This window comes from Grampus griseus (genome assembly GCF_964374135.1).
Source record: "Grampus griseus genome assembly, chromosome: 20".
In the NCBI taxonomy this organism is placed as follows: Eukaryota; Metazoa; Chordata; class Mammalia; order Artiodactyla; family Delphinidae; genus Grampus; species Grampus griseus.
Window position 1 is genome coordinate 54,140,287 of NC_139014.1, and position 25,433 is coordinate 54,165,719.

Consider the following 25,433-nt stretch of genomic DNA (forward strand, 5'->3'; position numbering starts at 1 on the left):
TTTGAATCCTGACCTGCCTGTCGGCTCGCTGTGTGACACTAACATGTCGCTCAACATCTCTGAGCCTTGGCTCGCTGTGTGACGCTAACATGTCGCTCAACATCTCTGAGCCGTGGTTGGTTCAGCTATAAAGTGGGGATCATAGTGTTTCTCCCGCGGCCCCCGCCCCCCACCCAAGGTATCAGGATTAAAGAGGATGGTAGCTATAAAATGCTGCCTTGTAGTCTGCCCTCTTCCTCCCATATCCCAACTTTAGGTCTTCCCCCGACTGGTTGGGTGATGTCCACATGCCAGTCCACCACGCAGGCCTCCACCTCCCAGCCGCTCTGGGCTGGTACTGAGGTCAGCGCCCAAGATCTCAATTCCTCAGCATGGCGGCAGCCCCAGGCCGGTAGGGGGCTGATCGTTGGCCTGGATCCCTGCACGTGGCTGGGTGAGGGTGTGCGCTGCATTCCGAGGAGGCTCCCAGATGCCAAAGAGCAAGGCTGTCAGGATGGCGGGGCCTCTGGCTCCCAAAGGGAGAGGGTAGGGATGGGAAGAGGGATGTGAGGAGACGCTAGGAGCGAGGGTGGCAGGATTCACGTCTATTAAAGCTGAACCCGGGAGCCAAATACCTGTTCACTCTTCTGGTCTAATCTTACACAGCCTCCTGCTACATCCCGGGGCCCACAGAGCTGGAGCCACTCCCAGCTAATGGGAAACCAAGATGGTGGCAGAGGTCAGGCAGCTTTCTTGCCCATCCCCAGGAGAAGGACTGACTTTACACATGGGAATGCACGGACAGAGGAAAGGGGAAAGAGAAACCTGCCTAGTCGGGGCCACCACAAAAACCCCTTACCGGACCAACCTGCATCTTCAGTTCAAAACACGCCACCAGGGCTTCCCTGGTGGCGCAGTGGTTGAGAGTCCACCTGCCGATGCGGGGGACACGGGTTCGTGCCCCGGTCCGGGAAGATCCCACATGCCACGGAGCGGCTGGGCCCGTGAGCCATGGCCGCTGACCCTGCGCGTCCGGAGCCTGTGCTCCGCAACGGGAGAGGCCACAACAGTGAGAGGCCCGCGTACCGCAAAAAAAAAAAAAAAAAAACCATGCCACCAGCGAGACCTTATTCGGGGAGCCTGTGGCCCATGGAATCCAGCCTCCACATCACCCACGCTCCCGGCTAGCACTGATCCCAAACAGCGCTTGCCACTTCCTTTAACAACTACCAACAGGGAAACTGCTGAAGAAAAAAAAATGGCCCCATGCCAGCGGGCTCTGAAATCATTTCCCCAGCTGCAGCCAGAACACGAAGCTGCGACTTTTAGTTTTGAACCTATAGATGGGGAAGGGGACGGAAACAGTCACAGCGTGTGAGTCTAGATGCCCGGGGAAGGGGCCCTGCCTCTAAACTCAGTCTCCTGCTCACTCCCTCGTCCCGAAGGCCCCCCAACCCTCCAGACCTGCTCCCCACTCCTCACCAGCCAGGGGCACTGGTTCACCTTCCACCCCTGCCCACCCGCCCCGCCAGCCCTGATGAACCCAGCCTTCTCACTAGGAGGAGTTCTAGTTTCCTTCAAACAATCCTAATGTTTTCTGTCTTCCTCTCTCATGCACACACTCTTCCACGATCTCCCAGATAAACCCCCAACCCCTACGCTCCACTCATGGAGAGATCCACGAACCAGCCCTGTTTCCTCACTGATCTCCTCCCGGACCAGCCCTTTGCAAAGACTTCCTGTGAGGACGGCACCAGCGTTCTGAGACCCAGACCCCGGGGTCTTTGCAGTTACTGTTCCCTCCCTCCGTCTAGTGTGTCCTTCCCCTTCCCGCCAGGCTAGCCCCCGGTCAGCACCCACGGTGAGTGTGCCCGCTGGCTTCCACAGACCCCAGGCTGGCTTCCGTCCGGGCACTCAGTGCCAGCTGTTGATCGTGCATCTCCCCCAAGCCTGAGAGCTCCTGGCACTGGGGACAGCGTGTTTAGCATCCCGGCTCTCAGCACACGGCCCCACCGGCATGGGCTCCAGACCTGTGCTGCCCCATCACGGCAGCCGCCAAATGGCTATTTAAATTAAAATTCAGGACGACAGAGACAAGTGTTAATTTCACTTTCTCCGTCGCACTACACATATTTCAAGTGTCCCCCGCCGGGCCACATGTGGCTGGTGGCTACCACCCTGCAAAGGGCAGGATAGAATGTTTCTAGCATCACAGAAAGTTCTATTGGACAGTGTCACTCTAGACAAAGGACTGATGGGTGGGTGAAGACAGGAAGGCATCTCCAGAGCTGCCCGTCTCCAGCATCCACAGAGGAGGGAGAAGAGGAGTCAGTGGGCACACAGGTCAGAGTGCCTGCAGCAGGCTCTGGAGCCGCAGAGGGCTGAGATGTGTCCCCGGTGGCAAAAGGAGGAAGAGTGCAGAGTCCCTTCGTCCACACCAGAAACCCAGAAGAGCCACACCGCCCTGCGGCCACTTCCACGTCCGTCCCCTCTCTTCACCCAGCAGGAGGGCATTCTTTCCAGGAGACTGTATGGCCACAAACTGGTGACCACAGTCTAAGGACAAAGCTGAAATACTATTTAGATAACCCTCGAGGCCCAGATCCTGGGAAGGTGCTTTTGAAAAGGAAGGAGGAGGTTATACATGGATACACGGCTACACACACGTATGATGCAGGTATTTTCCTGGGGGAAGAATCAGAGCCCCAGTCACGAAGCCATGAGGCTTAAGATCAGCAGAGAACTCAAAGAGGCTGAAGAGGGCTTCCCTGGTGGCGCAGTGGTTGAGAATCTGCCTGCCAATGCAGGGGATACGGGTTCGAGCCCTGGTCTGGGAAGATCCCACCTGCTGCAGAGCAACTGGGCCCGTGAGCCACAACTACTGAGCCTGCGCGTCTGGAGCCTGTGCTCTGCAACAAGAGAGGCCGTGACAGTAAGAGGCCCGCGCACCGTGATGAAGAGTGGCCCCCGCTTGCCACAAATAGAGAAAGCCCTCGCACAGAAACGAAGACCCAACACAGCCAAAAATAAATAATTAAAAAAAAAAAAAAAAGAGGCTGAAGAGACAAGTCCCATCACACAAAGACCATCCCCAGAGGCCTCGGGGAGCAGCCCTGGGGCAAATCATCTTGGGGGTATTGACTGCACCAATGCACCCCCAGAGCTCAGCACAAGGAAATTGCCAGACTTCATGGACTTGGATCCCTTCCCCAAAAAGCCAGACAGAAAAAGGACAGGTAGAGACCCCGTTTTCAAGTCTGGCACCCCCAGCCTCCATCCCACTGTGACCTTCGCTCATTCCTCTGTCACTTTTCACCAGCAAGTATCGGCCAGGGCTTCCCACATGCCAGGTGCCATGCTGCTGGGCACCTGGCTTCTTCTGGGCATGAACTGATGCCTTCTGTGTGGGCCTCTATGTGCACACGTGGGCACCCCTCCAACACAGCGATTCCTAAGATATCACAGAGAAATCCAACCTCTTCCTACTCTATGGCTAAAGAAGAATGAGGTGGGTTTGCCTGGACTCACACAGAGATGAGATTCAGACTAAAAGCCCACAGGATGATATATATTCTACGATCCCATTTTAGCATCTAAAAAAAGAAAACAAAAAAGAAAAGGAAATTTGGATGTGAATAAAAACAATGTGGTACCCTGGATTGGAACCTAGAACAGGAAGAGGACAGTAACGGAAAAACTGATGAAATCCAAATAGAGTCTGGAGTTTAATTAGTAGTCATGTACCAGTGCCATGTTCTGAGTTTCCACGAAGGTACTCTGGTAACGTATGATGTTAATGATGGGGGAAGCTGGGAACGGGAACTCTGCATTCTCTCTGCACCTTTTCTGTAAATCTAAAACTATCCCAAAATACAACATTTATTTAAGAAAATAAACAATGATTTCAATGACATTCAGAAGTCAAAGGATTCTGTCTGTGAGGTCAACTTTGGAAAGGCATGGGGCTTTCATGCTGTTTGGAAATTTGGTTTCTGAAATTTGCACCTATTCTAGAACCAGTTCTGGCTGAAAGCACACAGGATGCATCGAGGCCTAGCAGGGTGGGGTGGGTGCCGGTCAGAGTCCACACAACTGGGCTTCCGTGGTGGCGCAGTGGTTGAGAGTCCGCCTGCCGATGCAGGGGACACGGGTTTGTGCCCCGTTCCGGGAGGATCCCACATGCTGCGGAGCGGCTGGGCCCGTGAGCCATGGCCGCTGAACCTGCACGTCTGGAGCCTGTGCTCTGCAACGGGACAGGCCACAACAGTGAGAGGCCCGCGTACCGCAAACAAAAACAAAAACAGAGTCCACACAACTGCCGGGGTTAAGAAACAGAACAAGACAGGGCAACGCCCCAGGGCTGGCCTTGAAGCCAGGTGCGGAGCTACTCTAACTCTGCCCCCGCCCCCCCATGGCAAGGAGAAACTCTAAGGAACACAGCGAGTGAAGGCAGACCTCCCGGGTCAGAAGGGGCTGGGATTTCTAAAGGAAACAGCCTTCTTTCCAACATTCAGGACACTCTGGCCTGAACTGACATGAGATCTGGGGGGAAGAAAAAGACTAATCTTGAGAAGAAGGGTCTGGGGAGTCTGGGGGAAGATGGAGTGAGAACCGGCCAGTGTTTCCTTGTGGTTCTTAAAACCCAGGCAGCCTAGCCTGCCCTCCTCCTGTTCCCCAGCCACTCTGGCCTCATTTCCTCCAGCCCACCGGTGATGGTGAGGATGCCAATGGTGGTAAGGATGACCATGTGTGGCCCTTGGGACCAGCAGCAGGTGGGAGGCAGACACTGGGCCTGCCTCCAGTTGGTCCCATGTGCTGCCTTCTGTCTTAAGCCCTCGGCCAACTCCCACTGCCTCTTGATTCAGAAAACCGCCCCCCAGCCAGCCCCTGTCTCCATCCACTCCCCTGATGGCCATTTACAGCTGCCTGGTGCACAAGCCTCCAACAGTCTCTGTTGGGTCTGACACTCACTCAGGAATAATGGCAGCTGAGGATGAGGTGAGGAAACGGCCTTAATTTTCCCTCTTCCACCCCAGCAAACACCACAGTGCCTCGAAGTGCTCGACCCTCACAACTGCCTAAGCGAACACATGGCACATGGGTTACTCCCCCATTTTACAGAGAAGGAAACTGAGGCTTAGGGAGGTTAAGGGTTTGGCCAGGTTCCCAGAGCCAGGCCAAGAACCCAGGCATTTCTAAGAGGCAGGAGAGAGACGTGGCAGAGAGCGAGGACTCAGTGCATACACAGCACTTGGACTACACGCCAGGTGTGCTCTCTATATGTCAGCTTTGAGGCAAAATGAGACCCTGAGGGGTCCCAGGAGCCCCTTAGTCATGGTGCAGACTCATAATCAGACACAGAGGCCTCCCAGCACAACCCCTTAATAAATGAAAGGTGGTCCGTTATGTCAGAAGGGCTCCCTGGGGCTCCGGCCTTCCTGGAGAAGGCCCCCTCCCCGGGAGCACCAACTCTCCCAGGGGTCTTTCCAGAGGCCGACTCATGGGCAGCCGGGCATGACTGGGAACATGGATCTTTGGGGCTATAGCCCCAACGGTGGCCCATCTTATAGGCTTGAAAAGCCAGACCCTGGAATAACCTGTGTCACCACCCACTCAGGACCAAACCCTTGACTCAGGGGACATCCGCCATGTCATGATGAGATCCACCCTTCCTCCCTCTTCTCAAACAGTCATCACATCAGGCCCAATACTCAAAGGGGATTCTGTGACCAACAACCAGCACAGGCAGGTCCCTGTCTCCTGGAGCTTGGACTCCAGCGGGAGAGAGGAGACAGACCACGAGCAACAAATAAGTTACGTAAACTCCAGAAAGTGACTGGTGCCCTTGAGAAAATCAGCCAAGGTGCATTGGTAGAAAATGAAAGATAGGAGTGACCTTTAGGTCACATCATCAGGGAAGACTGCCTGGAGGAAGTGACAATAGACCTGACACTAGAATGATGTCCATGGGATCAGCCTAGGAAAGAGCACTTCAGAGAGCGGGAGAGTGGGTGCAAAGGTCAAACCGGAGGGAGCGAAGGGGAGAGTGAACGAGATGAGGCCAGAGAGAGGTGGGCAGAGGTCCAAGTGTGTGCGGCATCTGGTGTTTATTCGGAAAGAAGTGGGAAGCAATGGAAAGTGACGTGATCCAATTTACGTTTCTTCGTGGGTACTCTGGCGGCTGTGTGGAAAATGCAATGAAGCAGGTGAATGATAAAGCAGGGAGACAGTTCCAGAGCTGCTGCAGGAGTTTGGGCGAGAGAGGATGGGGGCCTGGACCGTGGTGGTGGGGGAAGGGAGACATGGAGGGAGGTGGGCGGGTCTGCAGTACGTCTTGGGGCAAGAGTCACTGAGCAACTGGAGACACTCGTGTCGTCTCATCCTGAGCCCGCCGTCCCCACACAGCTCTCTGCTCAGACTCTGCCCCACTGCTCCACGCCAGGTAGCATCCTGGCTCCCAAATACACCTGGCTCTTGGGCTCTCCTGCCTGTCTGACCACTGAGCACAAAGGAGCTTGCCCCTCATTTACCACCCAGCTCTATCACGCATGACTTTGTGATTCAAACATCACCTGACTCAGAATCTGCTTTACCTCTGGGCCCGACTGGGAGACCCCTGTACCGGCTGCCACCAGAGTGCTCCCCAGAGGCCAAAAAAGCCTCTGTAGCCAGCCTTCGTGGTACTGGCCTCTGCCCTGAGCACAGCTGGCTTCTGCCCTGGGCACAGCTGGCTCCTGTCTCAAAGACTGACATGGGTGGGGCTGGGTCTCCTGCACACTTTGCATCTCTGGAGATCTGAGGGAAACCCCTTGAGGAGCAAAGCCATCTGCCAGCGATGTCTCAGGCCCAAGACAGGAAGTTAGAAGGCACAGTTTGGAGTCCAGCAGGCCCAGGTCTGAACCTCAAGTCTGTCCCTGTTACTAGCTCTGGGACCCTCATAGAGCCCCTCGGCCACTCTGGACCCTCACAGCCAAGTAGGGATGACATTGATGAGACGCTGGGCAAGTCACTGCCCTCATGGGGCTCCAGTGTCTCCAACTTAAGCTACAGACATGAGTGTGAGGGGAAACGGCTTCATCCTGAGATGTTAGGGAGGGGTGGGGAGCCCCTAGAGAAATTTTAGGGGTTGGCCTGGGGAGCTGGAGGGACCCTTCAGTTCTTCCTAGTCTCCAAGCCCATGATTTTAAATCTGTCACCATGGATTAACCATTATATGTTTGGATCTCCTTCCCGTATGGCAGAAAACTGTGAGGCAGGTGGGGATGGGTGGGGAGATAGATGGAGAGATGTAGACAGGTGAAGTTCATTATACGTCTTATGTGTTATTATACGTATACATTATACATATTACGTGTTACACGTACGTGGAACTGTTAATAACGCCCAAGGTACCTCCAGCTCACAAAACAGTTTCCCTCAACCTTCACATGGACCAACTCTTTTCTGCCAGTATTTTTCTTTTTTTTTTTAATTAATTAATTTATTTATTTTTGGCTGCGTTGGTCTTCGTTGCCACGAGTGGGCTTTCTCTAGTTGCGGCGAGCAGGGGCTACCCTTCCTTGCGGTGCATGGGCTCCTCACTGCAGTGGCTTCTCTTGTTGCGGAGCACAGGCTCTAGGTGCATAGGCTTCAGTAGTTGTGGCACGTGGGCTCAGTAGTTGTGGCCCGCGGGCTGTAGAGCGCAGGCTCAGTAGTTGTGGCACACGGGCTTAGTTACTCCGCGGCATGTGGGATCTTCCCAGACCAGGGCTTGAACCTGTGTCTCCTGCATTGGCAGGCGGATTCTTAACCACTGCACCACCAGGGAAGTCCGTCTGCCAGTTTCTTAAAAGCTGGCATACGCCACAAATATGAGGGCCACTGGGGCCGGGGCCAGGGCCGGGAGCATGTAAGGTGCTGAGAGCGCCCCTGTGGGTCCCCCCCATTCATTCCCATCTTCTTCCACCCCCTTCCCCAAACCTTTTATGCTCATGTCACCTCCTGTCCTGGAATCTCTCCTAGGGAAAATTCTTAAATACACAAACAGCTTCCTAGATAATATTAACCACCATGTTATATATAATAGTCAACAACTGGAATTAACCTCTGCCTAGTAAACTACAGTACATACACTTCAACATTATGCATCCACTTAAAAAAAGGCTGGGGGTTACCAAGTGTGAAAATACGGGGAAAACAGGCTGGTTAGCAGGTCAAATGGTAAGCGCAAAATATAAAATTGTTTATTCAGGATGGTTTAAACCAGTGTTGCCCTAGAGAAATATAATGCAAGCCACACACTTAAATTTTCATTTTTGAGCAGCCACATTTTAAAAAGTAAATATCTATGAAGTTAATTTTAATCACATTTTATTTAGCTTAATATATCTAAAAGTGTCATCTCACCAGATTAAAATTTTAAAGTTGTTAATATTTGCTTTCCTTTTTTCTGTATCAAGTCTTCATTCAGCACACCTTTGAATTTATATCTTTGAAATCATAACACATCTCATGTGGACTTGCCACATTCCAAGTCACAATATTAGCTACCTTACTAGACAGCACAGGTCTAACCCACTAGAGATTTTTTCAAGATTTAACTATTAGGGTAAAAAAAAAAAAGACTAGAAGGAAAAATCAGAATCTTAACGATCACAGATTTTTCTCTGAGTAGTGGGAATACGTATGTGATTTTTCCCTCCCTTTTCTGTTTTCCAAAGTGCAAATGAATTCATATTACTTTTAAAACAATAGCAAGAGTCCATCTTTTTGATTTTAGAAGAGAAATAAAGGATTTAAAAGACCTGGCTGGGTGGATCACACCTGCCAAACATTGATTTATTGATGCCCCGTGAGAGCTGCCCTGGACCCCTGACCCTCTCCATGCAAACTGGTTGATTAGTTAGTGGGTAGGTGGGTGGGTAGGTTGGATGGATGGCAAGAGAGAACAAAGGAAAGAAAATAATATAGTACTGCAGTTACAGGAGAAAACTAAACTCAGACCCTTGCTTCCAAATTCCAAAGCCATCATTTACTAGCTGTATGCTTTTAAACAAGTTATTTGACCCTTCTGTGCTTTAATTTTCTCAAGTATAAAATGGCAATAATGATAGTAACTCCTTCACAGGGTTTTGTGAGAATGAAGTGAGATTCTCTGCACAGAGTGTTTAACACAGTGTCTGTTGCACAGCCGATGTTTCCAGAAATGTTGGCTGCTGTCCTCACGGCGAACCTATGAGTGGTGTGGTCAGGCTGTCTGGCTCATAAAGCGATGGCGCCCAGGACACATACTAGAGCCACATGTACCCTGAGTCCCTCCTGTTGCTGCCATCCCCCCACATCCCTTTCCTGAGTAGAGGGCACTAGCCACAGTGGAGCTGGTCCTCGGGTTTGTGCGTGGTCCCTTTGCTTGACTACCCCCCATGCCCCACCCCCAGACCCCAATCCCCACAGCCCGGCCCACGTACCTGTACCACCTCCGGCCTCACGTTAAAGGTGTACAGCCAGTCGCTGAAGCGAGGGTAGCTGTTGAGCTCCGGGGTCCTCTCGCTGGGAGCCACGCTCAGCTTGCACTGCCGCTGCTTGCAGATGTACCGGACCAGCTTTGCCTGTGGGAAGTCCAGGAAAGAAAAGTGGGTTCATTCTGGGCACGTGTACATGGCAGCCCCGAGCATGACATGGGGAGCTCTGGCAAACACGGGCCGTGTGATAAGGACGGGGGCCTGCCAGGTGCCCCCTCTGCTGCCATTCAAACGGGGTGAAGCAGGAAATCCTAGAGAACCACCCATCACCCGTCACCCCACCCAAGGCTGGCTGGCACGGCCTCCCCCTTGGGACTACGCTCTTTGGAGAGTAACTGTCGAGACTGGGCAGAAGACAGAACTGGGTTAAATGGAAGAAGGGCTCCCTGCTTGTGGGAAGGGGAAGAGGGGCGCGTCAGTGATTGACGATGCGGAAGACACGGGGGTTTGGGGAAGATGAGTAACCTTCCACTTAGGCTGCTTCCAGCCTAGAATCAGATTGTCTGGGCTGGGATCCGAAGGCTCAGACACACCCTAGCCCTGTGACCTTGGACAAGCTACTGAACACCCCGCCCCCAGGAAAGTCTCAGTTTCCTTCTCCAGAAAATGGGGGTAATAATAGAACCTCCCTCTCTGGGGGGCAGAGAAGAAACGAAGCACTCAGTGTGTGCCTGGCACATAGCACACACACCGTGAGTGCTGGCCAGGCCTGTGGGCTGTGGCGTGGCTGGCAAAGGTCCCTGACTTGGGTCCACCAAGACCCAGCCCTGAAATGTATGCAAATTTCAGACATGTGAATCTGTGCATTTCCCAGGGAAGCGTGTCCACAGCTTTCAAAAGACTCTCAAAAGGCTAAAACTTCAAAAAACTAAGGGTAAATTAAAGTCAGACTAGCATTCTCTTTGACAAACGCTGGGCCCCGACCAACCGGGTGCTGACGGATGCAGAGGGGCGAGACCAGCAGCGCGGGCGCAGCGGGGGCTGATTGAGAAGGTGGAGTGGACTTGAACAGATGGAAATGAGCGCACAACACAAAGAGGACCAGGCTCGGCTGACACCCAGCGACCCAGGCACCCGTTGAGAGCTTCCCCCAAAGACAGGCACCACCTTCAAAGTCCTGGACAAAGGAACCTTGCCCCTGGAACCACTTCCCAAGACCTGCTGCCCCCTTCAGGGTTTTTGCCCTTGTTAATTCATTCCTTTTCCTTTCATCTGTAAATATCTCGGTATATTTTCTCTAAAGAGTAAGGAGTCTTTTTGTTAGCACAGCTGCAATGCTAAAAAATAATGACTGACATTTAATAATTTAAAATTTCAAATACTTAGAAAGCCTCCCAATTTCCAAACAGGAGCTCTCGACCATTTTTGGACCATGGAGCCCTTTGGCAGTCTGGAGAGGTCCCTGATCCCTTTCTAAGAATAATGCTTTTAAATCCATAAAACAGAACATTAGGTTTACAAATGAAATCAATTATATTTAAATATACTTATCAAAGTATTACTTTAAATCGTTATAGAGTATTATAATCTTCTCTATTAAAGCAATATCTCTATCAAACAATATCTAGCAACGGGTCTCATACCTTTGAAGTTGTGACAAGTACAAACTGCTTTTTCAGATAGCCCCACAACTGTCATGTGATATGAAAACAGCTGTGATGTCTACTGGTGACCGAGCCGCACATATTTGCTAAGATGGCTGTGCCTTGCTGCCTCCATCCAAATTGAACAACATACTACATTTCAGATGAGGTTAATGAAAAAAAAAGAAGGTACAATTCTTTTCCCCTCCAAATTCACGGACCCCCTGAATTCTATCCACAGACCCTAGTTAAAGAACGCTTATGGCTAGAGGGATATGAGGTGTGAAATGAGACCCATCATGACAACAAAACCATTGTTTCTACATCAGTCTTTCTGAAGTTTCCCCCAGAAATGTATCTGGTCCCAATCTGCTAGACTCAGGGGCACGGGCCCTCTCCTGCAGCCCTGAGCTCTGCTAAGTCCTGCTATCTAGAGAGCTCAGCGGCAAGTGGGGACAATGGCTAGAGAGGAAACACTGAGTCAGAACAAAAATAATTCCACTCATTGTACAGTTTTGATGTTTAGTGAAACCTAGACAAAGGCAAACCCAGTGGCATTCCTGCAGCACATGCCCTTCAGGTACCCAGAGCAGACACGGCTAATGGAACGCTCTCTGCTGAGGCTGGCAACTCCGGTTGCCACACAAGAAGTGTACTATGTGCTGTCCTGTTATGGAACCTAGGCCCCTGGGAGCATCTTCAGAGCATAAAGTTAACGAATGTGAAGACACAAGTGCTGCTTTCATCCTACGGGGCTAAGTAGAGGCACTCGTGTCCCACTCTGACCCATCTCTCCCAATTGTGACCAGAGGCCAATTCCAAGTTCAGGGCTTCAACTTTCTTTTCCAGGCTCATCTCCTCTCCACCCAACCTGGGTGCTACAGGGATTCCACAAATACCTTCTGTACTTCCCTACTCCCAGGCCTCTGCTCAAACTGTTTTGGCAGGAAATCGTTCCCTCCTCCAGCCACAATGTCCTTGGCCTGGGCAAGACCTCCCGGGCTAATCAGAATCCCTCATCTCCCCTTCCGAGTGCACTGTCTACACCTCTCTGGTAGCGCCTATCACAGAGGGGTTCATGTTCGAGCTTCTGACTGGGTCTCCCCCAATAGACGTGAGCTCCCGGGGCAGTGGACACAGCACAGGCTTCAGAGTTGAACAGAATCTGGGTTCGAATCTAGCTTCTGCCATTTAACAGCTGTGTGACCTCGGGGAAGTGCATTAACATCTCTGAGTCTTGGTTCTGTCATCTGTACAACAGCAAGGATGATACCAGCTTGTAGTTGGTTGGGAGGATTGAATTATAGTATGGAAACCACCCCCAAAGACTAGGTTAGTCCCCCATTATTTTACATCAGGGCAGGGACCGTGCCCACCTCATTTGACTGTCCCCACACGCCTATTACCGCATCTGGCACGTAACATGTGCTCAAAGATGCCTGAGGAAGGAAGGAGGGAAGAAAACACAGGGGCCTTATCCCCACATTGAAAGGTTTCTCACAGCCAGGGCTTCCTTCCACTCCAAACTGCTCTCAAACCACAGTGCCAGATTGCTGACCAAAGAGAAGGCAATAAATAAGTCAATTAACTGTGCAAAGTCGAAACCATTCTTTTCTGCGTGAACCAAAGAGCTCAGGCTGCTGGCGCTAATAGCAGCAGCAAAGAGGGCGGACCGTCACCAGCCCGAGTGTTTCAAGGGCTGCACCCCTAGGAGCCAATTAATAACCCATCCATTCTGCTAAGACTTTGGCCACCACAGGTCAACAGCGAGATCAGCCGACCTGGCCTTGACAACGAGCCAGTATCTGGGGGCTTTATCTCAGCCCCGCCAACGTGTCCCGCCCTTTTCAGCCTCAAGGCCCGCAGCCCTTGGCACTCTACCAGGAAGGCTCATCCCAATGACCTCTCAGCCTCCACAACTCAGCTTAGATATCCATTCCTCCAGGAAGACTTCACCAAGCCCTTCAGCCCTGTTCCTCACAGCCCCAGCCCTTCTCCTCCATCAGATCACTCAGCGCGGTTCTAATATCTTACTTGTCTGCTTCCTTCTTTAGACAGGAAACTCCCTGAAGCCAGGGGCCTGGTCTGTGTTCTTGATCACCTGATCACCACTAGATCCCCAGGGGCCAGCACAGCACCTGGCGCGTGGTCTGCTACCGTAAAACCTTAGCTGAATGAATGGGCAAATGAACACACAATACACTCTGGGGCCCCGACAGGCACACATGTTATTAAAATGCCAGTGGAAAACAAATGCCATCAGGCAAGTAATGGCTCAGGAGCTCGAGAGTCTCAAAATCCGGGGGGCGTTCCCCCAAAGCGGAGCGAGCGGTTTCTTTTTTTAAAGGCTGTTAGGGATCCCCACTCGGCAGCCCAGAGGGGGCCCATAGGTAGGACCATGCAGAATTTAAAGGGATTCCTCACTGCACGCAGTTGACAACCCATAAGCCTGGCCACCTGTGCGGGGACCAGGAAAGGGGACGAGTCGGGGTGCACTGCGACCCCGACACAGGACCGGTGAACTGGAGATCGTAAAGAAGAAACGACACCTGCGGATTTGGGTTCTGCTTAAGGAGGTGCCCGGCATGCAGCAGCTCCCACCTGAGCAAAAATAAAGCTGCTCTCACTTTTTAGAAAGTTGGTTGCAGTCGCAGAAACACCCAGGGGCTACTTTCCCAGACAAGCCGTAGCAGGGCCTGCCGGCCCAGCACCAGGGGCCTCCGTGAGGGTTTTTCATGGGTAGCGTCATTTTCTCTTAACCACAAAACCGCAAGATATAAATTCTTCAGAAAGAAGAGCACCTGGGGGTTTCAGCGATGGGACCAGCAGCAAGTGGGAAAGAGTCATCAGCACCCTGGCCCCAGGCGAGGACCTGGGGTAGAACAAAAGTCTTCCTCCACCCCTGATACCCTTTTGCTTCATGGGTGTGCATCCCGTCCCCGCCCTGACACTCAGCCTGATTTAAAGAAGGAGCAGAAGAGCATCATGTCAGCCTGCAAATAGTCGGTGGGTATCACCGAGACACGGTACACAGCAGGCGCTCACTGAGTGTCCAAGGCGGAAAGATCTAGGCTCTGGTCCCAGCTCTGACATTTATGGTAAAGGCTCTTGGGGAAATCCCCCCTTAGCTCAGCTTCAATCTCACTAGAAAAAGGGTTAACATTTTATGGAAATTGGGGTCCAAATATATATGAAAGTGCTTGGAACAACACTGACAAAAATACAGGCCCAGAACATTACCCTTGGTTACACCAAGCACGTCCAAGACTCAGTGTAGCTCTGAGGAAAAACTCCAGCTCTCGGGACAGAGGGACCTGGTCTCAAAGTCCCCCGCCCCCAACTTCCTCAGCAGGTGAACACAGATTTAACCTGTCAGCCTCAGTTTCCCCACCTCTAGAATGGGGATGATCCCCTACCAAGGGCTATTGTGAAGACTTACATGAGAAAACATGGATGTAAAATGTTCAGCAAATGCCCAGCACAAGGAAACACGTGCTCAGTGGAAGCCTGGGTGGGTGGTGTCCTCACCCAGCTAAGTCTTCAGGTTCTCTTACAACCTCCTTGGGTGACAGGGAGAACGCAGGTGAGGTCGTGCCCATTTCACAGATGGGGCTAAAGAAGACCCAGATGCTGGCAATGGCCTTCCGGACAATGCTGGTGATATTCACAGAGCCGGGATGTTTATTTTCGGGTCTAAGGGCCAAGACCCCGCTCCCAGGTTGCCTCCAAGAAAGCTGAGCACCCCTTCTCCTTGGAGCGCTCACACCTCCACCATTAGCACCAGATGACGTGGCTGGAGTGGAGCTGCGTCGACTCTGGGGATGCTGCCTGCCCAGACAAGCACCTGCACCCCAGCCTGGCACCCGGATCAACTTCAAATATCCTTTGCCAGCCCTGGCTGTGCTGGCGTGACTCCCAAACAGGCCTCCCAAACGGAGGCTGCCCTGAGCATCCCTTCCATGGAGATGAGGCCAGTCAGACAGCCCTGAAGAGCAGACACCAGTCAGATCTCCCGAAGTACATGCCACTGAAAGAGAAAAACTTCCCCGGGAAAAGGAAGCAGCTCCCAGAGCTGTAAGAGCGTAGGAACGTGAAAGGCCTTAGGCGACGGCTGTGTGCCTGGATGATTTCTCACCCAGGGTTTTGCACCTTTGCAGAAAACACGTCTTTCCAGACAACTGGTTTTGCAAACAAAGTCAGCTGTACCCTAAAACACAGGGCCTGGGAGGGGGAGGTCTCTTCTATGGGTGATCTGTGATCCAGGCTATAGAAGCGACCAGATGCCAAGACGGTTGTCGCCCTAACCCCGCTGGCTGCTGCAGGACCCTGAGCAGATCACTGCCTTCTCAGGGTTCCAGGACTTCCCATCTCAAGCAGGGCAGGCGGGTCAGAGGTGACAGATGGTGAAATATAAATGGGCAATGAATCCCAGGCACAGGCGGAGATGGACACCAGACTCCCAGGTACAGCAGTGGGCTCTCTCAATTATGGAAATCGCGTCGACACTTCATTATCAACCCTGGTAGTGATGATAATCTCTTCTATTTATGTAATACCTTACCCCAAAGCTCCTAAGCATATCATTTTTCCCACAAAATAGTTCTGTATAACCAAAAAAGTCACAGATCTTTCCAGATTCTTGATGGGAGAAAAGAACCATGTCGAGATGGGGGTGCTGGCAACCCGCCTGGCTCACTCACTGGCTGAGGGACACCCGCCCACCCAGCCTACAAACAGCGGCAGGCAATTCTGAGTCCAGCCCCAGCACGATAACAAGTGCAGCTTGTCACTCAGGGTCACTCACCCATAGTCAAACCACACGTGCTAATGAACCCGTGAGACTTAAAGGTGTATTTTATTATTCTCATCTTACAGGGGAGGAAACCGAGGCTCTGAGAACTCTGTAACTGTTCTGAATCATGAAGGGACTCAGACCTCAACCCAACGCCCTGTTTCTATATTCCACACCATCTCCCCAAATAACGACTCCCTGGCGCCGTTGCTCATCTAAGCTGTCCTGACCGGCACGAGCAGGATGGCAGTGGGCAGGGTCTGCCTCTCCTGTGGCCCCAAGCCTCAGATCCAGCCACGTCCCGACAGTTCCAGGCGATGAGTCCTCTGAATAAAAGTCACAGACTGCCCTACACTCTCCAAAGGTATTCAGCCATCATGGGCCACCACCTCTGGTCCTGTTGTGCAAGTACCCACCCTTTGGGCTACACCCAAGCCCTGGCTCCAAACCAGCTCTGAATTCATTAAAACTAGCCACCACCCTGACCGCTATCAGGGGCTGCCCCTTTCGAGGAGACCCCGGCATGCTTTGCAGAATGAGGAGATGCACCTGGATGGGCCTCCACACGTCCACCCTCTTCCCCTCGGCTCACTCAGCCCTCCAGGCAGCAGGCACAGTTTCTGGGCCAGCTTCCAGCTCACCTACACCTATGGGACCCTGATCCCTTTTCCAGGTGGGCCACACTGTATTTTTTTTTTTTTTTTTTTTTTTTTGCGGTACGCGGGCCTCTCACTGTTGTGGCCTCTCCCGTTACGGAGCACAGGCTCCGACGCGCAGGCTCAGCGGCCATGGCTCACGGGCACAGCCGCTCCGCGGCATGTGGGATCTTCCCGGACCGGGTCACGAACCCGCGTCCCCTACATCGGCAGGCGGACTCTCAACCACTGCGCCAACAGGGAAGCCCCGCACTATATATTCTTAAGAGGACGTCCACAGCAGTCCTTGCTAGGGCCAGGTCCCTGTCTAACCCATCCCAAACTTCAGGAAGTCGCCAAAGCTCTTGGGACTTACTCCAGCCTTCCCTGTACGGTCCCTGAAGCTGCTGCTCCTTCCCCGGCACCGGCCAGCTCTGCCCAGGCCTCGGGCTGTTCCCCTTACTTCTCTTACCTCCTCCTCAAAGCTGCAGTGAGCTTCTGGGGACCTCCTGCCAAGCCAGCCAGCTAAGCAGTCTGGTCCGGCTGCCACGGCCAACGTGTTGCAAAATGATTTGTGAGGCTGTAAGGAGGCCTCTGGAGGTCATGACGCAGCTCATGGCTCTCCGCACAGGCCAGGCCAGGCGCTCAGCTCCAAGAGTGTCAGCGGCAGCCCTCGGGCCTGGCACCGCCGAGCCTCGCAGAGGTCTCGAGGGTACCCAGTGGGGCTGCCATTAGTGGGCAAGGGGCAGAGCGAGCGAGCATGCCAGGGGAAGTGGGGCGAGCAGAGGAGAAAGTGACCTCAATTCCCAAGCCGGGTATTTCGCAACCAGCCATCCTTCACGCCCTCTGTCCCGCACCCACTCCCTCCCAGGGAAGCCGCCACACGCGTGCATCTGTGCAGAGACGATCTCCCCGCCCAGCAACCCTGCCCTGACGTTAAAACTCAGAGTCGGGGGACTTCAAACACAAACAAACAAGTCCGCCCCAGACCGAGTGGAGCCACTCCCACGGAGGCCGGGGCGAGACGGCCACAGCTGGGAACTCGGGGCCTCCTGCCCCCTTCGTCGGCTCCACTGGGGCTACAGACTCTGGAGCCTGACAACCAGCTGCAGATGCGAGCTTCAAACCCAGGCTGAGACAAAACAGGACCAGACGTTGGCCTCACTGGTGGGTGTCAGTACCAGGGGCCGGCACAGCAGTGCGTGTGGGAGACCCTGCCCAGAGGCACTGACGAGTCTGTTGATTTCCTCTGTGCAGTTAGCATCCCCATTAGATAGCATCCCCCGTTCTAATTGCTCTGGGGCTAACTATGGGTAGGCAGGAAAGGAGGGACTGATGTGGCCTAGAAACACTCAGCAGGCTTCTGGGGAAACATGGAGCTTGAGCCCGGCCAGGGTGGACAGCCAAGGACCCGAGTTTCCTTAGCAACACCTGCCATCCCGTCTCATGCTCCACTGAGGTCTTGAGACTCAGCGGGAAAAGTTTTCAAGAGGAAGGCATTCCCCTGACCTAAATATCCTAAGACAGCTCCCACCTGAGAAGCCAAGGGTGGGCCAAACGAATGTGCTCTTCAGAAAGCAACCCTGGCTTTCAAAAGTCAGTAAAGGAACCGTCTCAGGGCTGCCTTTGCAGGTTTGCTTCCTGCCTCAGTTCAACCCTATGAGCCCCCAGTACCCACACGGGTTTTTTAGAACTAGCGGTCCTTAGGGGCTGTGGGGACAAACTGGACTAAATCACTAGAAAGCCAGACACCCGCTCTAAACCCTTAACCGCCCTGGGCCTGAAGCGATGGCATGAGGGAAGGAAGGAGCGCCTCAGTGCGTCATCCACTCATTCAACAAGTCCTTGGGAAAGCTGTGCCCGTCGCCTGGCAACAAGAGGCGCTGTGACGTGGCCATAAGCAACCTAGTGCATAAGCTTGAGGAACTCACACGAGTGGGGGTGACAGATGTGTCCACAGAGAGATCTGACCGGACCAAGGGAGGTAACGAAGGGGAGCAAGCATGCCCACCCTCTGAGCATCCCTGATGGTCCCAACGCTCGGTGTGTCTGCTGGGAAACCGGGGGGAGAGCAGGTGTCAGGAGCCACAGGGGTGGTGTCCCCACAAACTAGACCCTTAATCGACACAGCCTTTGTCCCAGTTCAAACACTCCACGTGCCTGTCTGAAGTTGAGCAGCCCACAGAGCATGGCTTCGCTCTCAACCCCTCAATTATAAGACGTAAGCCCGGAGGATTCCTGACACCGCACACCGTAGGGGGCCTGGGTGTGAATTATCAAGCAGAGGCCTGGAGAAAAGGCAGGGGCTGCACCTAAAGACAAAGGTAGGTTTCTGCCATGGGCCTACTCCCTTACCTACCCTGAAGACCTGGCGCCTGGAAGCCACTAGGAGGGAGGGATGGGGGAAGGTGAGACACTTCAAACTCTGATCTGAAAGCACCTGCGATGAGTAGGAGGTCGTGCCATATACTGGGCAGATAGGCCTTCTTTTCCAGGAACATGACTGGTTGCCTAGCAACTGAGACCATCACGGAAAAGGATAGAGGACTACGCAAGGGGTAAGGGGCAAGGACAGGTGAGCTCCTCGAATACCAGGGGTGGACTAATGTGATGGCGAACTCCCCTGGCATGATGGGTGCTGCGTTAGGTGCTGCTCATTACCTAGCTGATATCCATGCCCACTCTGTTTGGGGCAGCACTGTGCCCGGTGATGAACTGGTCTGAGTCAGCGGTTCTCAACCCTCACTTTAAATCCATGTAATCGACCTAGGATGGGGTCCCAGCACGGCTCTTGTGATGATCTGGGCCCCACTTCCAGCTTCCTTTGAAATTAGCTATGTGTGACAGTTCTGGTCAATGAGACACGAGGGCGTGTCTGCTGGAAATGCTGCGGAAGTGTTTGCTTTCCTCACAAGTGGGACGGTCTCCGGGGCTTCCCATAGCCCCGCTTCCTGCTTTGAAGATTAGAATTGCCAAAAGTTATCCAGAGAACCACACAGACACCACTGTTCAGCTGATAAACACATGAGCCACCTTACTCCAAACTTCTCATAGTAGGAGACACATAAGGGCCTGTTTGTGGAAGTCACATCTTCTGTTACTTGCCACCGAAAGCAGTCCTTCCTGCTAACGTTTATTAAGGCTGCACTGTCTCAAACCTCCTTCTAAACTTTCTAAGGCTTCCTGTCTGCTTCCAGAAAATCTACAAAAAGAAAAAGAAGGTATCTTGCCATTCTTCTTGGGACCATGTGCCATCCAAAAGCATTCCTTCTAAAGTCTTTCCAGGGCTTCCCTGGTGGTGCAGTGGTTAAGAATCCGCTTGCCAACGCAGGGGACACGGGTTCGAGCCCTGCTCCGGGAAGATACCACATGCCGTGGAGCAACTAAGCCTGTGCGCCACAACTACTGAGCCTGCGCTCTAGAGCCTGCAAGCCACAACTACTGAAGCCCGCGTGCCACAACTACTGAAGCCCGCGCACCTAGAGCCCGTGCTCTGCAACAAGAGAAGCCACCCAGTGAGAAGCCCACACACCGCAAAGAAGAGCAGCCCCCACTCGCCGCAACTAGAGAAAAGCCCGCACGCAGCAATGAAGACCTAATGCAGCCAAAAATAAAAATAAATTAATAAATTTATAAAATTACAAAAAAAAGTCTTTCCAAATTTTAAAGAGCAGCTACATTTTTATGAAGTCCAATTTATCCATTTTTTTTCTTTTTTGGTTTGTACTTTTTACTTCCTAGCTAAAAAATCCTTGCCAAGCCCACTTTCACAAAGATGTTCTTCTATGTTCTAGAAGTTTTATCCCTTCTTTTTTTTGGTTTAGGCCTATGAACGACTTTGAGGTAATTTTTGTATTCCAGGACCATTTTCACCACAACTGTCTACCGGTGTTTTTAATTGGATATTCCTATGTGTGAGGCACTGTGCCATGCACCTCATGGGTCCTGTCTCATCTAATAGCCACATTAATCCTCTGTTACTATTAACCTCATTTTACAAATGAGAAAACTGAGGCTTAGACAGTTACATTGAAAAAGGAACCTAGTGTGCTATACCCCCAGATGTGATACCTTATAGTACCTTCACATCCGTTACACAGGACCCGAAGTAACGATGGACAGTTAACCTGACGGGAGAGGCAGAGAGATGAGGAATCCTTGTTCTAGTCACCTGTCTGATGTAGTGGATGCTGAGTGCCTGGGAATACAACCCCCAGATGCACCCCTCGCCCCTAGAAGATACAAGACGATCCAGATTCCAGGGGTGCACACAGTGGGGGTGGGGTGAAGCAGGATGTGCAGCGTCTTGCATTTGTAGAGAAAAAGAATGGCTGGAGGAGCCCTGCTCCTGGCAGGGCGTGGTGAGAGCTGTTCCTCCCCGTTTGACAGGCACAGGATCACTTGAGGCCAGGAGGCAAGTGCAGACCACCACAGTGGATTAAAGATGGCCAAGAAGTTCCTGTTCCTCCCCTCTAAGATCTGTGTCCCCTCCCCTTGAATCTGGGCAGGACTGTGGTGCTTTGACGGACAGAACAGAGGATGGGTCTCCTGCAGCCCTGACCACTCTGATGGAGAGACTCTGTGGAGAGGCTGGAGAGGCCCCAAGCCCGCATGGAGAGGGAGGGTGTGCCGACGGAGCCCAGCCAACCTCACCAAGGTCCGGGTGTGCGGGCGGGGCTTCCTCGGGCCCTCCAGACCAGGACAGCCACTGGGTGCTGCCACAGAAGTTTGTGGGATCCCAAGGGGACTGGGTCTGTGGGGCGGGGCAGCATCAAAGAGGAAATAATCCTCGAGATGAGTTCAACAGGTCAGGGTGAGCATGGGGTGTGGCACACGGACAGAGGGTAAGGGGCAGGAATGGCACCCAGGTGGGGGACATAGCATGAGCAAGGGCCAGAGTCACAAGAGAACCTTGTAAAGAAACGGATCTGGGCTGCCCTGGTGGCGCAGTGGTTGAGAGTCCGCCTGCCGATGCAGGGGACGCGGGTTCGTGACCCGGTCCAGGAGGATCCCACATGCTGTGGAGCGGCTGGGCCCATGAGCCATGGCCGCTGAGCCTGCGCGTCCGGAGCCTGTGCTCCACAACGGGAGAGGCCACAACAGTGAGAGGCCCGCGCACCGCAAAAAAAAAAAAAAAAAAAAAAAAAACGGATCTATATAGCAAGTAGCTAGAGACTGGAGGGGATGGGGAAGGGTGGGAGGGCAAAGTCAACCAGGGGGCAGGGCCAGCTCATGCAGGTCCCAGAAGATTCTGGAAGGTCCTGGAAGGCCACACTAAGGCATCTGCAATCAATCTTGCAGGCGTGGGGAGGAATGCAAAGGAAGAAATGTAGTCAGATTTGGATTTTTGAATGATCATTCTGGAAACCATGTAGAGGACAGATTGAAGTGGGTGTGGAGAAACCAGAGACAGGAAAGTCAATTAAGGAGCCAATGCAATTCAGCAAATGAGAACAAAAGGTAATTTAGTCAGTGGCAGTGTGGGTGGAAAGGAAGGAGCAGATTCTAGAGATGTTTTATTAGCATTTTTACTATAAAGACAAGACTTCCCTGCTGGCTTGTCTGGGGAATTTCTGGCATACCAGCACCCTGGAATGCAGGAAGCCGGAGAGCTGAGTTTCTCCAGCAAATGAGTCAACATGTGTTTAACTTAGTAGAACTTGGTGCTTCATGGGGGAGGGGCCAGCTACCTGTCGGAAGCCTTCAGGCCCGAAGGTCCGACTTGGAAAAGGCACCTCAGCCCAGGTGTCTCCCGGCTTGAGCTCTGCCCCTTCCCCACCTCCCAGGCAGAAGGGTGCCCTGCACCTGTCAGGAGCAAAAGTCACTGCCCCAGCTGCTCCAGCTCCAGCTCCTCCCAAAGCCCCCAGAAGGGGGTCAGATAGAAAGAGGCAGCGCTTGCCAGAGCGGCCAGGCCCTGGAGGAGCTTGTCCAGCCAGCCCCCTCCGGCCCGCATGCAGAGCAGGAAGCTGCCACCCCTTAAAGGAGAGCAGGCCCAGATGTTCCTGCAAGAGAAAGAGCGAGTTCTCCCCTATCTTCCTGGGAAAGATCATGGGGATGGAGAGTCAGATAGACTGAAGTTCAAATCTCACCCCCACCTGCTACCAGCTAAGGGACTGTGGGCCATTGACAATTTCTCTGAGCCTTTATTTCCTCTATTGTAAATGAGGGGGAAGATTGGCCTCCCAAGATCACTGTCAAGACAAAACGATAAGACATACTCAGCAGCTGGCCTGCCGCAGGCACCCAGCCAGTATCTGTTCCCATCTCCTTTCTCTGGGGCCTTAATCGTGGGTAAGGCTGTGGCTTTGACGGCTGACAGGGAGCCCGGGACAGGGGGTTGGGGGAGACCTCAAAAAGCGAGTGTCCAAAGGCAGGGGTCGATTACTGATCTGCTGACGTGTCTGCAGGCTTCCCATGGAACAGGGCTAAGAACCGACTGTAGAAACCAACAGCTCTGAACAAGAGGGCGGGTCAGCACTACCCCCGCTTTTACAATCCATTCTGTACTATCAAGGCCTGAGCAACACCTCGACGCTGAATTACCAAGCTGAGTTTCAGGTGAGACCAGGATGCCCCACCAGTGACATGACTGCCCGTTCTAGCTTGAAGGGCACCAAGGAGATGACCTGGTAGCTTATGGGTACTTGTGCGGATGCCTCACACCTGGTCACGGCACGTCACAGTTTACAGACATCATCCCATCCGACCCTCCCCACAGACCCGTGAGGACCATCCTCATCTCCATTTACAGAGATGAGAAACCAAGGCTCAGGGGTGAAGTGACATGCCTCAGGCCACAGGATGTTTACTGTAAGGCACCAGCTTCACACCCAGGCTTTTCCAGTTCAATTGTCAGTGCTCTCGCCCCTCCCCCAGCCCCCCAGAGGGGACAAAACTGTTTTAAGTTAATAGATTAAAACCAAGCACTCCTGAAGCACTGCGTCCCACTGGGGCCACTCCTAGCTGGGACCCCCCAGATGCCTCTCAGGAAAGGAAGGCTGGGAGGCGCTTGGCGAGGGCATTCGCGCCTCTTTGCACCAGGGACCTGCCAAGGCCGTTCGACTACCCACAGCCTTCTCTGTTATAAAATCTTCCCAGCACTCTTCTTAAGAGACCATTTTATCTGGGCAGAGGAAGATAAGGAAATGTGGGGTTTAGATGACATAAGAAAGAAATCAGACCTGGAACCCGGGAATGGAATTGCAGTGGGGTTGAGGTGACAGCAGCTCTGGGACTACCCTCTCCAGCACACAAAGGCCCAAAGATACAGGATCTCTGCCCCTAAGCCCAGAGCAGTCCTCTCAGCTGTAACTGGGCTGACATCATCCACACTACCATTGGTGGAGAGTGAGAAAGGGCTCAGATAGCAGAACGTCACTGTTGAGCTATCCCAGGAATGCCGGCCAGAGGCGGTAGGGAGAGGGATGGTCAGACCTGGGTTCAAATCCCAGGTCTATTGCTGTCCAGCTGCCTTAAGTTACTCAGCCATTCTATGCTTTAGTTTCCTTATCTGTAAAATGGGGAATAACAGTACTACCTTCATGGGTGGGAGATGTGAAGTGCTTAGCACGAGGCCTGGTAGATTGTTAATACTCATGGTCAGCCATTTTTATCACAAAATGTATCTTGTTATCTTTGAAAGTAGTTAAATTCTGACTTGTTGATTCCTTTAAGATTCTTGCTCCTGTTTCCGAGTGAGTCCATTTACATGGCAAATCCCAAGCTACACTCATGTGTTCCCCAAAAAGGGGCAAATGCAGACAAGGTCAGGTGAGGCTGGAACACGCTCACCCCAGAGGCTGAGCAGGTAACACACAAGCGGGCCCGTGTGACAGGAACCCCAGTGAGCAGACTAAGCAGCAGAGTGAAGCAAACCAGGACAACGATTAAGATGCAACCTGCGGAAGCAAGCCCGGGAGGACCTGGAAGGGGCAGCATGGCAGCCACCAGGCTTGGCACACGGGCTGTCACGGGAGCTGTCCTCCAGGCCAGGGGTGACACAGATCAAAGACACACACACATGCATACCTGCCACCCTGGACAAGCTATGGCTGAACAAAGAAGGGCCCCGTCTCAAAATAAACAGAGCAGGTGGGCTGCCAACCGCCCAAGAAATCAACTGACCACAACTTATTGAAGAAATCAGATAATAATAGCTAACACTGACGAAGTGTTTGTCACGTGCCAGGTACTGCCTTAAGGGCTTTATACATACATTAAGCCACTTAATCCTCATAAAAAAATTGGTGAGATATAGGATGGATGAACAACAAGGTCCTACTGTAGAGCACAGGGAACTATATTCAATATCCTGTGATAAACCAGAATGGAAAAGAGTATGAAAAAGAGTATATATATGTACGTAACTGAATCAGTTTGCTGTACGGCAGACGTTAACACAACACTGTAAATCAACTATACTTCAATACATTAACAACAACAAATAACTGATGAGAGAGGCCCTAACACTGTCCCCATCTTACAGGCAGGTAAACTGAGGACAAGGAGAAGTCCCAGGTCACACAGTTAGGAAGTGGCAGAGCGAGGATTTGAACCCAGGTACTTCAACTGCTGAGTCCACACTCTGCCCCCTGGCTACGTTACCTCCACGAGTGACTGAGGTGTTCGGGGCACCTACTGCGAGCCAGGCCAATGCTGGCCATCCTGGTAGGAGGATTCTCATTTACACAAGGACCCAGATGCTCAGGGAGCCAACCCAAAGTCACTGAGCTGGTCATGCCAGAGCCAACTTAAACCCAGGAGCGGGGACCGATGCCCCACGCTGGGCTTGACTTTACAGTAGAACACCCCAGCCCAAACCCACAGTTCAGACAAGGACCCTTCCCACTGCGCAGAGAGACACGTCACTGACACAGCGCACACAAACCCAGGCGAGGCTCTGCCACCTGGCCAGCGGGCCTGGGGAACCAGCAGAACCCAGGAG

At 52.7% G+C, this 25,433-nt stretch overlaps 1 protein-coding gene across 1 annotated transcript in view; it reads right to left on the reverse strand.

Moving 5' to 3' along the window:
• Positions 1–25,433, reverse strand: part of KSR1 (kinase suppressor of ras 1) — a gene marked incomplete at its 5' end in the record, with an annotated part of 151,324 nt that overhangs the window by 57,412 nt on the left and 68,479 nt on the right. Inside the window, 1 exon segment of the mRNA XM_082678709.1 lies at positions 9,426–9,566. Coding sequence (XP_082534835.1) covers positions 9,426–9,566 — 141 coding nt within the window.